The sequence below is a fragment of the Myxocyprinus asiaticus genome, chromosome 39 (assembly GCF_019703515.2).
Source record: "Myxocyprinus asiaticus isolate MX2 ecotype Aquarium Trade chromosome 39, UBuf_Myxa_2, whole genome shotgun sequence".
NCBI classification, from domain to species: domain Eukaryota; kingdom Metazoa; phylum Chordata; class Actinopteri; order Cypriniformes; family Catostomidae; genus Myxocyprinus; species Myxocyprinus asiaticus.
The window spans coordinates 33,057,833-33,072,262 of record NC_059382.1 but is presented as its reverse complement, the minus strand read 5'-3'; the positions used below and the strand labels follow the sequence as shown (position 1 = coordinate 33,072,262).

The window sequence follows — 14,430 nt, the reverse complement described above, 5'->3', positions numbered from 1 at the left end:
AGTACTTTTGTTAACACAATGTAGTCAGGTTAATTGCTTCATCTTATTTATTTATTTATTTTGTAGTAGTTGTTTCCACAATTTTAGGTTATCTGACAAAACATTTGTACAGTATACATACCCCTCCACTGTCCTTGAAAACTGAGTAAATATTATTCTATATATTCTTGACTACATTTTGCCCCTATAAAGCTACTTAAACAGGACTTATGAATCATTGTGCATGCCTCATTTACATAAATTAAGACATGGAGAACAAAGGGAACCGTTTCGCACAAGGAAAATGCTGCTATCTTTACTGCAAACCAACAGTGGAAAATGTAATTCATGCAAATAAGGAGAAGCCTTCTTTTGTCTAACAGCTCTATCTATCTGATGGCTAAATGTATCTGCACAGTTAATACCAGGTTTTATTATTAAATGTTAGAGAGCACAGACCTGCTTAGAGTAAGCAGATGGACTAGTTGAAATGTTCACAATGTTCCTTTTGCTGGTCATCAGCATATGTTGTGGTTCTGGAATGCTGGTGCATTTACCAGTCTTCTTAACTAGCTTATCCAGCAAGCCACTCTCGTTAACCAGTTTTATCAGAAAGTCCATGCTGTTTGAGCAACATTTTATTTTATTTATTTATTTATTTATTTATTTATTTTGATCCTGGTGAACAGCATGGCTAGACCAGCACCAGCCAGCATAAACCAGCTTGAAAATTCATGCCAGTCTAAGATGGTCTTTTCAGCAGGGGATTCAGGGATATTAATGATGTAAGTTAGATTGTCTGTGTATAGGACATAATTTACATTCTTACTAAGTATGAATCTAACCTGCATCTGCAGGTGTTCCCTTATCAGGGGAAATCATAAACTTTCTATATTACATCTTATAAGTTTCTGTTCAAATGCAAAATGCTTAACTGAAGAAGGCTAAAGAGTCTTGGCTGCAAATTACAAAACTGGATACATTTACATAAAGATAATTCATCCTTGGAACACATTTTTTTAATACACTAATATTTAGAACTCCCATCATAGTTTTAATTGGCTTGAAACATCAAAGGCTATTTTAATAAGAGTTCATTAATTAGATAGAGATGGTCTTGTAACATTATGTGCTCTTGTATCTCGGTTGAGCAGAAAATGAGCTAATTTTGGCTGTGGAAAGCAAGAGCAAAGGCTTTTGAAAAACTATTTTGAAGATATCTGCATAGCGATATCACTTTTAATTGTCAATCATTTTAGTCTCTGATCAGACATTTCTGTCACCTCACTTAAAACATCTCAAGTTCAGTAAAATGCCCTGTTAACTTTCCTTTTTGTGTACTTTCAGCAGGGGCTGAGGAGAAAGATTGAAGCACAATCTCCTGGATGCAATCCCAAGCAGAATGGACTCTCCTGTGGGGTCTCGGTATCCAACTTCAAGCGCCTGCGTATGGAACCCAACCCATTTCGACCTGGTTCCTGTGCTATGGCTTCAGGGCAGTCTCAAAACTTGGTTGGCGATGCCACCCAGGGTAATCTGCTTAGAAGGAAGGACACCTTCATGATGCCCCATGGAGTTAGCAGCGATCTCTTCAACATTACTTTAAGGGATATGAAAAAGGAGCCAACTGAGGTTCAGACCTGCGGCCAGTCATCGACAGATCCTGCCATGTTGACATTTGAGTTCAAAGAGGAAGGAAATGGACAGATCGACCCAGAGCTCCAGGACTTGTTTGATGAACTCACCAAGTCAGTGCCATCACTCAATGATCTAGAGCTGGAAAAGATGCTAAAGATGCATGAAGACTTTGGTCTGGATCTGGGCAGACCCAGTTCAGCTGGTGCAGCTCCTCCTTGTATTCACCTGGATAAGCCAATCAAGACAGAGTACTCACCAGATTTTTGCCAGATGGCTGGAGGATCTGCACAGTTAAGATCGTCCTCTGCTGGACCTTCTTTCTCCATGGCCAACACATCTTTATCCACCTCACCGATCACTTCAGGTCAGATGATTCATGGTCAGGTACCTACTGGGGGTTCCTCTAGAGTCCTTCCAGCATGGCCTGAGATGTCACATGCTGAGCAGCTGAAGCAAATGGCTGCTAATCAACAACAGCCCAACTCTATGCTTCATAACCATCAACAGAGTCAGGCAGAAGGGGTGAGAAACTGGTCTTCAGCATTGGGTGTTCATCAAACCCCTACTTCTTTCAATCAGGAGACCATTCCCAGTAATGCATCCCTTTCTCAGCAGAGAATCAGCTCTCAGAGTACTGGTCAGGCCAAAGGCATACCCAACTGCTTTCTCAAGCCGAATGGAGTCAACCCCTCCCATCACATCGACTCAAAGGTTCTCGGCAGTAAGCCACTGCTGCATTTCAGCCCTAAAGCACCACCTTCTACCACAGGCCAACAGATGCCCCTTATGGCTGTTACACCAAACAAAGCAACCATGCAACAGAAGCTGCCCTCTTCAGCAGGCCAGTCCATGCACTTTCAGAACTGCCAGCTGCCCATGCAGCCTTCACCCTGTCTACAAGCTAAGCCCCTAAGTCAAAGGCCTCAACTCAGTCAGCATGGTGCGGGAATCAGTTTCAAACTGGCACAGCAGAGACAGGTAGGACACTGTGTTTATCTATTCATAAAGGAGCCAAGAAGCCTACCTTTGACTCAAATCAACAAAAGTATTTACTTCTGTATATCGTATATGTTGAATTGGGTGAAATAATAAAACATTTTATTTATTATTTTTTTTTTGTGTGAATACCACACATAATGTGCCCCATATATGTGTTACAGATATCATTGAAATACCCTGGTATTGAAGGTACCCTGACAAATCACACCTGTCTCTTTGACAGCCCTAGTCTCTGTAAACAGAACAATGGAATGTGACATGGCCCATGCTTTTTTAGCAAAATTTGAACGTATTAACATATTTTGGTTTGCAGACTTCAGGATGTCTGAAATGTTTGGAGGGCAGGGTTGGAGAAGGATTGACAACTTTTCTCCACATGAATACAGGATGCTTGAGCATTTTTAGGGGACATTCTTGGGCTGGGGTGTAAAGTACTTGAGTAATTCTACTTAATTACTTAAGTATTATTATTGGGGATCTGTACTCTGAGTGTAAAAACTGAATACTTTTACTTAATTACATATCCAAATAAAAAAATAGTGCTTTTTACTCCTAACCGCTTTATTTAGACTTACTCTAAATAAAATAAAAAAAGTACTCATTACAGTTTTGCAGATTATTTTATTTCATCTTACTGGATTGAAAGTCATTTCTAAACGACATTCGCACAGGGGCTGCATGGGGTTCTGACCATCTGCAGATGTGGAATTTTCTGATTGAGCTTCAGATGTGTTGAAATATTTCAACTCGTGCAACTGGGCCGTATGTGAACACCTGACCAGATGTGTTCTATTCATTTTAAATGTAAAGTGAGAATATCAATGATTTTTGTCCTAAACTGTATTGTAAATGCCTGCTACTTCAGTAGTTTGGATAGTTGTGAATGTAGAAGTAAAAAAAATTCATTCACGTTGCAAATTTTACCAAAGGCATTTATTATTAAATGTCTGTATGTACAGTATAATTTTTTTCTGCACTTGCAAAACCTTCATATTTAAATCATATCTCTGAATATTATTGTTGTTAAGCTAGTATTATAATAATAGCTATAATAATAATAATAATAATTATAATAATTATAATAAAAGTAGTTATTGAATATGAATCATACATTTTATTGAATTCATCCCTTTTCTCAACAAAATCACACAAAATAATTTCATTCTGATGTTTGGTAGCAATCATTATAAAACAAACTCACAAAACCAACAATCTTACTACCTTTCTTCAAAGCTTCATTTTGATTTTTTTTTTTATCTTTCTTTATGTGTCAAAGGGTAGGGTTGGGACAACATGGTTATTTCATTAATTTCTGATTCTGTTAGATGTACAATATTGATATGAGGTTTTTTATTCAATATAACAACACCTAAATGACAACATATGACATACATTTTTCTAAAAAGAAATAAAGAAAAAAAAAAGAATTAAGTTCTCCAATGCAAAATATAATTGCTCAAAGTTCAAATAATAAGAGTAATGTATCTTTCTTTATAAGAAAAGATCACAAAGAAATAAACAAGGGAAAGTGTGTATTTTAGGTGCTGTGACAAGTCAGCATTTCTTCAAAGTTTTTAAAGATCTTAATCACCTTTCAACTACTTTCTAGAAGTGCAAATAAACTATTGTCTTACTTAATATGAGGTTGTGGAAACAACACGTATAAAAAGTGTCACAGCAGGACACTGATGACAATGCTTAAAATTTCATGTCAATCACCCACATAACTATGTGTAAATGTTTATTTAAAAAACAAAACATTATTAAACAAAGTTGTCCAGAATATGTACATATAAACAAACATAAATAAATGTAAAACAAAATAAACATACCTCTTAAAGTGTAGAACTTTGCAGATATTTTGCAGATAATTTGCTCATATTTTCACTCTATGTGAGTTTGTTGCATCTTTATATCTGCAGTGTTTTAATTCCTTCCCCAGATTATTCTTTAGAAAAAGTGAAAAGCCCTATGCTTTGACCAGCACTGTTTCTGCTATCCTTTAAACAGAGTAAGCCTCAAAGACTCAAATAGCCACAAAGTAATATTTTTCATGACATATTTTCAAAATTTTTATCAGGCGTGAGCATTATTCAGCAAGCTGGCAATGTACTGCTCATAGCTTTACTGTTTGCAGATCTTATATAAGCTGCTGTTGTTGTATTTGTTCTAACTTGCAGTTATTTGTCATTTTGTGATTATTCAGAGCTCAGATTATACTTAATATGTTGTCTTTGGTTGCCACCATTATTGTGATTTGTATGTCAAATAATGAGGTCCAAGCGAACTACGGAGTTATGGTATATGCGGAAATGCGCTACGATGTGTAAGTACTTTCATAATTAAAGTCATTTCAGTTCTCCAGAATGAAAGCCATTGTATTGGCTCTACCTTACAGAGTATTTTGAATGTTCACTCTGTAGTGGGGTTCGCACGTGTTGAAGCCCAGTGCGACCGTCTATATCGCCTGTAGGATAGGCTGGTAATTGCGAAGAAATGGGCCTGCCCAAATTACCCAGCAGCCCACCGGGAAAACGCCCGGTGCTCCCGACGGCCAGTCCACCCCTGTAAGAAAGGCTTCAGACTTACTAGTAAATGAGAACAGAAAGCTTTTAGCATCTATGCAAACAGTAGCCTAATAAAAGGGATATTTTTTAAATGGAGTGCATTCACATCGTAAAATATTGATTTAGCAAACACTTAAATGTTTGTTCCAAAAAAAAAATAACAAGGAACTTAGTCATCGCATGCTTTTGCTGTCATCAAAGGTTCTTTTGTGAATTAAAAATTCCAAAACATCAATATAAATGGTTTGACATGAAGCTTTAGTGTAAAAAAAACAAAAACAATTCAGTTCACACCAGCTGGATGAATGATGTCCACCACCTTCAGTTGAACGCATTGCCAGAATCATTAGTGAAACTTCTCAAAGTAAATCCAAGACTGTAAAAGTAATATAATTCTCTTGCAACAGGAATTTTTTAAAGAAATTGATAGAGTGCCTGAATAAGTTCTTTGATCAAAACACTGTAAGATATTACAGATTTGCAAGCTATACGACAGGGTGCAGACTTTTTCTTTTTCCCCCGTTGTATTGTGTTTGCACCTGTCCATGATGTGTGCATTTATGGATTTAACAGTATTAACATTGACCATACTTTATCAGCTGAACATGATTTACAGATGCCTATACTAAATTCTGAAACCTAAATTATAGGTCTCATATCAAATAATATATTTTTTTAAATGTCCAGCCAGTCACGCATGCATTAATTTTTTTCTTCGAGAAAATCGAATGCAAACTGCATCCTTCCATGAACATTTCACCCCACGCCAAGCGCTTCTGCTGGAAAAATAAGCAGAATTAAAAAAAAAAAAAAAAAAAAAACTATACTTGCAAATGAATGCAAGCATCAAAAACATTTCTAAATAAAAGAGTTTATAATTTTTTTATTATTATTTTATTTTTTAAGGTTAATTTCACTCATTTAATTATAAATTTTTTTCATTACTTATTTAATTTGACTTCTATTAAAATGTAGTCATGGAAGTTTGTCTGAAAGATGACAACAGGTTCAGATGTCTTACGCACGATTTACACATGGTTGGGAGCAGGCGTAAATTTTGTTCGTACCGACTAACATTTAGAAATATGAGAATTTTCGTGAATCTGAAAATTTACATCATACCAGCTTTACGAACAATTTACACAAAAATTCGTTCTGCTTGTGTTTCATGAATGAGGCCCATTACACAGAAAAAATAAATAAAAATACAATTTTAATTTTAAACACTTCAACAAAACAAGGTGATTTTCCAGCTATTCCGATATTTAAATTTCTAAAAGCTAATTTCAAGCATTTTAAACACTTCAAGGATCTTGTACGAACCCTGTAAAAGGGTAGAAAAAAACAACAAAGTGGTTTTAATATTTGATGGGTGAATTAAACACTGATCACATGAACAGAAAACAGTTTAGCCAAAGTTGTTTAATATATAATATAAATATATAAATATTTGGGTTTGCAATATTTTAAATTCGATATATTCTCCCATCTCTACTCTGTAAATTGACAGTTCATCTCGACTGCCACTAAGGGTGTAACGAAGAGGTAGGCTGAGAGGATTCCATTTGCGGATAATTATTAGAGGATTTGAACAAACATTCCAAACAGTAGTCATCAAATGTAGTCAGGTCACTGGTTTGGGTCAAAACACAGATAAATCGGTCCACAGGCAAACAAATCCAAAACAGTAATCCAGAGACGTGAATCCAGCAAACGTAAGCAATGGTCATAACAGGAGTCAAAACAATGGCAGAGAATAAACGCTTGGTAAGGCAGATAACTGGCAGTACTTCACAAAGTGAGAGTGTGAACGCATGGCTTATATATACATGGTGAACAGGAAGTGATATGACAGGAAACAGGAAGTGACAGATTTCAGAATTCAGGTGAGGGCTCCCTCTGGCAGACGGGAGACTGCTCAAATGTTACAAAGGGGAAAAGTCCAACTGTTGTATGTGAGTGTCAGAAACAATGATAAGTAAGGCATAATGTACAGTCAGCTGGTCGTTATCGCACAATAAACCCCAACGTGAAGCGGAGGTGTCTTGTATTACCTTGAAGGTGTTTATTGTGCGATAACAACCAGCTGACAGTACATTATCCCACTTATTACATGGCTTCTAACCAAATAAATAAATACATGGACATTAAATATTGTTTTGCGTTGAAATTATGTAATTCAGGAAGAAATAAATTCTGAGTTCTGTTGGTGTTTACTTTGTAAAAATTACCATCTGACTCCTCATTATTCAGCCTATTACAAGACTACTTGCAAAATAAATAAATAAATGCACATGAAACATTGATTTGAGTTGAAATTATTTTATTAGCTTACTTGTAGAGATCGCACAATGATCCGAGAAGCAGGAGAGACGGTTTGCGGAACCCAGATGAGCAGCCTGACATGTCTAAATCCCCAGGTGTGTGGTTGTTATGGAGCAACTGACCAATCAGAATCGAGTATTCCAGAGAGCCGTATAATAAGATGGCTTAAAAAACTCTTGCACAATTTACTTTAAATGTTATTTATTCCGCCAATAAAATCCATTTCACTTATCACATAATTGGCCACAACATCCTCTCTCTCACAATCCCCTCTCTCTTCATTTAATACTAGCTAGGGAAAAAAATTTATTTTTTACTTTTTTAATATTTAAGTGTAATTAAATGTGAATAACTTTTTACTTTCACTAAAGTATGTTTTTGGCTAGGTACTAGGACTTTTAATGGAGTAAACTCACTTAGTGTTACATTCCTTTTTTAATTAAAAAAGTAATTTGATTAAAATAACTAATTACTTTGTATTCTAATTGCACCCAACACTGTTAGCAAAGCCTGTATTACATTGTGACAGTTTTACAAAACAATAAACATTGAAATGTGTTTCACAAGCGTTTTTGCACAATTTTTTATTTATTTATTTATTTATTTATTTTTCTCTGTGTTCTTGCAGCTCAACCGGTAGAACATAATTTTAATTGCCATGGACATGGGTTGCATAGATTGATATGCATAGATTGATAAAATGTATAACCCAAATGCACAGAATGTTACTTTGGATAAAAGCATCTGCCAAATGTTTAAATGTAGTATTAGAGAATGTTTTCTTAGAACACTGAACTCTTTTATTCCAAAAGATCAAGGACAATTCATGTTTTGTGTCATGTGCTATCAGAATTATCCTACTTCCCACTTCCGAAGTCACAATTACTAGTAATTACTCGTCTCAGTCAAAAACATTGTCAGAAAGAATAGGATATTGCATATTTCATGGGGAACTCTTATTTTGACACCGAAATACATTTTAGTCAAGTGATAATTTATAAGTTGCAATTTACAATGGTTACTGATAAACAAAACAGCAAGAAGTAACAAGGTAGCAGCTTTTAGAAACTACAGAAACCGTACTCTCCTTTGCCATGTTGAAAGTTTATGTCTCCTTCAAAATCGAAAATACTTGTATTAATATTACCTCAGTGGATCCCAGTCGTAATCACGACTTGATGGGAGTCCTGCATCTTCCAAGTAGGACACTCGTATTTTGATAATTCGATAGCAAGTTAAGGTTATTACATGACATTTACACTGTGCTGAGCAGGTTATTATTACTTCTTTTCCACAATAGAGTAGTAATGTTAAAACCAAACACACTGCGTTCCGTCCATCTGTCAGCCTGTTGTGTTAATTGTTAGCTGTCTGCCAACTGCTTGAAACTCAGAGGCGCTGCATTTTGCTGTAGGCCTGTTTTCCTTTTGTGATTGTTTTCTGTGTCTCAGCTGTTGTAGGGTGCCTTGAATATGTATATCCCCTCTAAGCACTTTGACGGTAGCCCAACTTGCTAGAGCAGAGTTGATTAACATGCAGAACTTCAAATTTCTCCGCCTGTCACAGTCGCTTGCCGTCAGGAAAGAGATGCGCACAGCGGGATTTGCTAATTGGAGGTTGTTAGCTGCGAGGGACAAGTTGTGGAAAATGACAGTAATATGCTTAGCTGGGTGCCGGAGGTTAAACCACTGATTTGTTATGATTGGGGAGCTTTAGAACATCCCCTTTTTCAGTTTCATACAAACAGTATCTCTCAAGTCACTTTGTGAGAAACAATAACATGAACCACACAAGAGGAGTCGTCCTTACCCAACCCAAAAGTAGATCAGAGGGAGGGTGGAGATGTAGGGTTGATTTTGACACAAAGATGTTTTTCAGTCATGCTTCCCAGCTCCATATTCAGTACACAAGCACATTTCTCTCTTATTTGCAGCTACTAATTAAGGATGTGCAAAACTACATATTTTCAAAATAGACTAGTCATTGGATTTTCTGGACAACTAGTCGACCAGACTAATTTCTAGGGGGCGTTCAAACAGGACTCTCTGTCTGGAGAGAGTTTTCGCTGCTAACTGCTGCATGCTAAAGCACAACACACTGTCAGTGCTGAAATACTGTCAGAGATGTTGCATCTCTATGTTCATCCCCTTTAAAGCATCAATGCTAGAATAAAAAACAAACATCAATGTTAATAATAAAAAAAAATAATAATTCAGAGCAACCTCTGAATAAATAAATAATCATTAAAGGGGATGACATCTTTCATCTTTTTTTTTTTTTTTCATAATATGAAAGTGAGTCTTAGGGTGATTTCACACTGATTGCTTGGACTGGACCCAAGTTCATTTCCTTCCACCTGTTGTTTACCACTGTAAACAGGCTGTTTAAACGCAGCTGTAAAGCCTTGTTTAAACTTTCGCCTGGCACTGCAGCGCGTCTTGCGTGCGCATCTCTCAACAGCCAGAGGCATTTATACTTGACTTTTACATTAAAAATAATTGTTTGAACTCCATTTACATTTAAACACACGTTAATATATATATATATATATATATATATATATATATATATATATATATATATATATATATCTGTTCAGTTATATATTAATGAAACCAAACTTTGGTTCATTGTTTAGACCATTTTATTCAGTGTAGAAAAGGTAGTAGATAAGAAGGCTTACTTGTCTTTCTGAACAAGAAAGGTGCTGCAACAGGACATTTCATTGTGAAACTTGTTTTACTTTGCCTCAAAAGTACAGGCACAACTGCTCTGCTTCTTTCCTTGAATTCGTCCAGTGGAATTAAAGCACTGCGCGGAAAGTTAAAAAAGTTGGCATGTGCACGACCACACAAAACAGCTTTACAGAAGCCAGATGACAGCCGCGATGACGTCACTTTGTGTGTGCAAACCCTTGCGAGCAAGCGGCTGCGTCAAGTATAAACCAGGCTAAGTAGGTAACAACTCAAGAAGACATCAGCTTTGCTGTTATTACAGTCTTCATCTCTTTGAATTTCCCACCAAAACTTGACATGCACAGAACTACACTTGTGTTTGTCTGCCACGGATGCATTGCAAGAGATGAAGAGAATGTGAGCTGCTCTCTGAAGGCGATTTATTTGGACACAAGCAGGTATGAGAAGTGCATTATACAGTGTTGGGTAAGTTACTCTAAAAAGTAATTAATTACTAACTACTAATTATATCTTCTACAGTGTAATTAGATTACTGAACTAATTACTCTGAAAAATAATTGAATTACTTATTACAAATTACTTTCTAAAACCTTTATCAACCTCGACCAAATGAAAAATATAAGGATAGACATGAAATTGTTATTTTAATTCTTTCAAATAAATCATATAAAATCAAATAAATTATTCATGAACTGGCCAAAGAATTTAAGGGGGCTGCATTAAATTAGAAAACATACATTTTAACATTAGAAATTAAATTTTGATTTTTAATTTACTATTGTTTTATATAGAATTGTTCTATAGTCTATACAGGATTTAACACAATTATATCAGAAGTAAATGTAATTAAATTACTGAAAAATTAAGAGTAATCCCTTACTTTACTTTTTTAATGAAAAAGGTATTTAATTACAGTAATTAATTACTTAGTAATGAATTACACCCGACACTGGCATTATACCATAATAATTGCAACCGGGAGCCTGCAAAGATGCAAATTACAGTACGTCATCACAAGTGGTTCACTTCCACGATTTGGTACCGTTGCATTCATATCAGCAGTGAACCTTACTGGAGTTCACATGAACCGTACCTCAGACTACCTTTTCAAGAGGACTCTGGTGGAGTTCGCTGGTGCGCATCCGAGTTCATAAAACAGCGTTCATATCATCCAAATGAACAGAACTTTGATGTCAACCTAGACGTCATTCTGCCCTGTATCTCCTTTTGTTTTCTAAGGCAGAAAGAAAGTGCTACAGGTTTTGAACAACAGCGGGAAATAAATGATTACAGAAAAGCAGTGGAAACGATGCCAGAACGTTTTCTCCAACAGGGAGCAAATTAGGGAATGTCAAGTCTTCCCACAGTGAACTGAATTAGTAATACCATGTAAATAAAGGTTCAGAAATGGTGCCATGATCCCAGCGGAACCCTTATGAACTTTCATTCTAGCTGAATTTTCTCCCACAGGGTGCAATGCACAAAATGCATGTAAAAATACCAGGATGTTGGGTCTGTTTCTTGTTTTCTGGTTCTCACAGTCTACTATCAGTTGTCAGCGTAAGTATGGCAAACAAAGTTCAAAGTTTGATTGTCATATAGGCTACACAATTGTACAAAGTGGTTCATAGGCAGTAAAATTGCTTAGCAGATGTCCTGGGTATCATCTGTGAAATCAAAGCCTGTAGAGATTATATATTTTTTTCCTGTGGAGAAACAATGTACTGCATTCAATACTTGAAAGGAATAATCCTCAGAGTAACATCTCACACAGAGAGATCTGTGTGCCCTAAAAACTTCATGCAGATTCTAATACTCTGATTAAAGTGTTGTTACACTGACTAGTCAGAATCTGTAGAAGCGATTCAAGTATTTCTGGCTCTGATGCGAGACTGTCTGTTTCTTGTCTAGTTATAAAACAAGCTAAGGCACTGAAAGTGCAGACGATAGAACAGAACAGAACTGAACCATACCATAACCAATCACCTCTGACAAGTTTTTTTATTTTTTATGGATTTCCAAAATTCAACCAGAACAGTGATATCTTGCAGCACATTTAATTGTAGATCAAACTGATACTAGATTTGTAAATTTTCTGATGAAAAGTGAGTGGTGCTTGCTTGTGCTGAAGTCAAAATGTAAGTCTATCAGATTTTTGTCGGCTGTTTTATCATCTGCCAGGCAATTATTATTATTATTATTATTATTATTATTATTATTTTATTATTATGTCCGTAGCACAAATAACATGAAGAGTTATGCTCTGAAGTTTAATACTAAGGGTTAGTGGTTTGATCAGATCACTAACCTTAAAGGAATAGTTCACCCAAAAATGAAAATTACTTACTCTTATGTCATTCCAGACTATCTTTCTTCTTTAGAACACAAATGTAGAAGAATATTTCAGGTGTCAAATGAATGGGTGGCACATTCGTTAAGCACCAAAAAGCACATATAGCCATCATAAAAGTAATCCATACGACTCTAGTGGATTAATTAATGTCTTCTGAAGTGAAACGCTAGATGTAAGAAATAGATCAATATTTAAAACCCTGTTTTACTACAAATGTTTGTTGTCAAGTTTGTGTTTCCTCACACTGTACAAAGTGTGAAAGTGTGTAAACATTATAGATTTCTGAAAAAATTGTTAAAGCAAAATTAAATATATTATATAAATGTTAAATTCAGCATTGCTATATTTTCAGACCTTTTCATTTGCACAGAGCCTCATAATTCAGATGGTCAAATAAATATGAACATTCTTGCAATTTTGCTGTATAATTAACATTTTAATATAGTACACATTGTACAATAGTAACATTGTAATAACATATAAACCTAAATAAACGTGTGAATAGTCATTAAATCAAGCAATAAGTCAACAACACCTAGCCTACAAACAAAATAATTTTAAACTTTGACATTTATTCTACATTTAAAGCCTGCTGGCGAGTTTTGCTTTTTGAGAGCTCTTTGAAGTCCAACTTTTTAGCTAGTATGCTTTCGATGGAGAGTACTGCCAGACTATGCTGAGACATTGTTGATCTCAGGTAGTTTTTTACCTGTCTCAACTTGCTAAAAGCCTGTTCACCTCCAGCAACAGTTACTGGTAAAGTGCAAAAAATCCTCAGTGCAATGCACACCTCTCCAAAACTACTCTGCAGTTGCATCTTATGGCATTAAGAAGCTCAAGATGGGACAAAGAATGTTGAAATGTTCCAAAATAAATTGACCTCCGGTACAGAATTTCATTGTCAAATTCAGACATTAGGTCTTTGTTGTATTTTATTATTAGTGCATGACTTGTTTTTGTTATCTGGGCTTCATTTATTTCAGATTCTGAATATCTAGAGAAACCTTTTCTACCTGTAGGACCATGTTTTGTTTCTCAATGCACTATAGTACCTACCTTTACCCACACAGAGAGAAGTACTATGGAACGGAACATTTTGAAATACTTCTGGAGCCCATTTGCCTCAGACCTGGCTTCACTGGTTAAATTAAAGGTGGTTAAGACTCTTGCCTTTATGACAGAGGGCATATTGGATGCCATTACACGAACTCCATCGAGTGTCAGACTGCCGATACAGAGAGCAGCATGTTTTTTGACCATCTCTTTGAACTTCTGCATTGAAAAAAAAAGTACATCCAATTGATAGAACCAAAAAATGTTGAGACCTGAGGAGAGGATTCACACTGCTTGCACACCAACTAGGTTGGGGGTATGGAAGGCTTAGGGGGATAAGGTTGAAAGCAAGTTGCCTTTTATAATTTGTGATTGCACTCCTTTCACCCTCTCTGACAAATTGGCTCTATTATCATACCCTTGTCCTCTACAGTCTCCTAATGATATGCCATTGTTTTTCAATGATGATTCAATCATCTCAGAGATTTTTACTGCCAGTCTTTTTATGGAAGTCTACAAACTTAATAAACCTCTCAATTATCTGCCACAAATCATTATCTTTGTTTTGATGCACATATCTCACCAAAAACACATTCTGGTGATATATCTGGTGATGAGTCACAAATCACAGAGAGAGTAATAGATGGCATCCCCTCTCTCTGCCAGGATATTGTTGAGGACTGTTTTGCCACAAAGTTCGATGATCTTAATCTGTGTTGTAGAACTGAGATAGTGAATTAATTGTGAGCTCCTTTTTATGCCTCACTTTTTCTAAGTGCTCATGTAAAAGGGGATCATAGTATGATATCAGTTCAAGTGT

The 14,430-nt window shown here is 35.8% G+C and overlaps 1 protein-coding gene across 1 annotated transcript in view; it reads left to right on the top strand.

Moving 5' to 3' along the window:
- Positions 1-14,430, top strand: part of zmp:0000001236 (mastermind-like protein 2) — a 121,264-nt gene that overhangs the window by 91,136 nt on the left and 15,698 nt on the right. Inside the window, 1 exon segment of the mRNA XM_051679769.1 lies at positions 1,327-2,595. Coding sequence (XP_051535729.1) covers positions 1,327-2,595 — 1,269 coding nt within the window.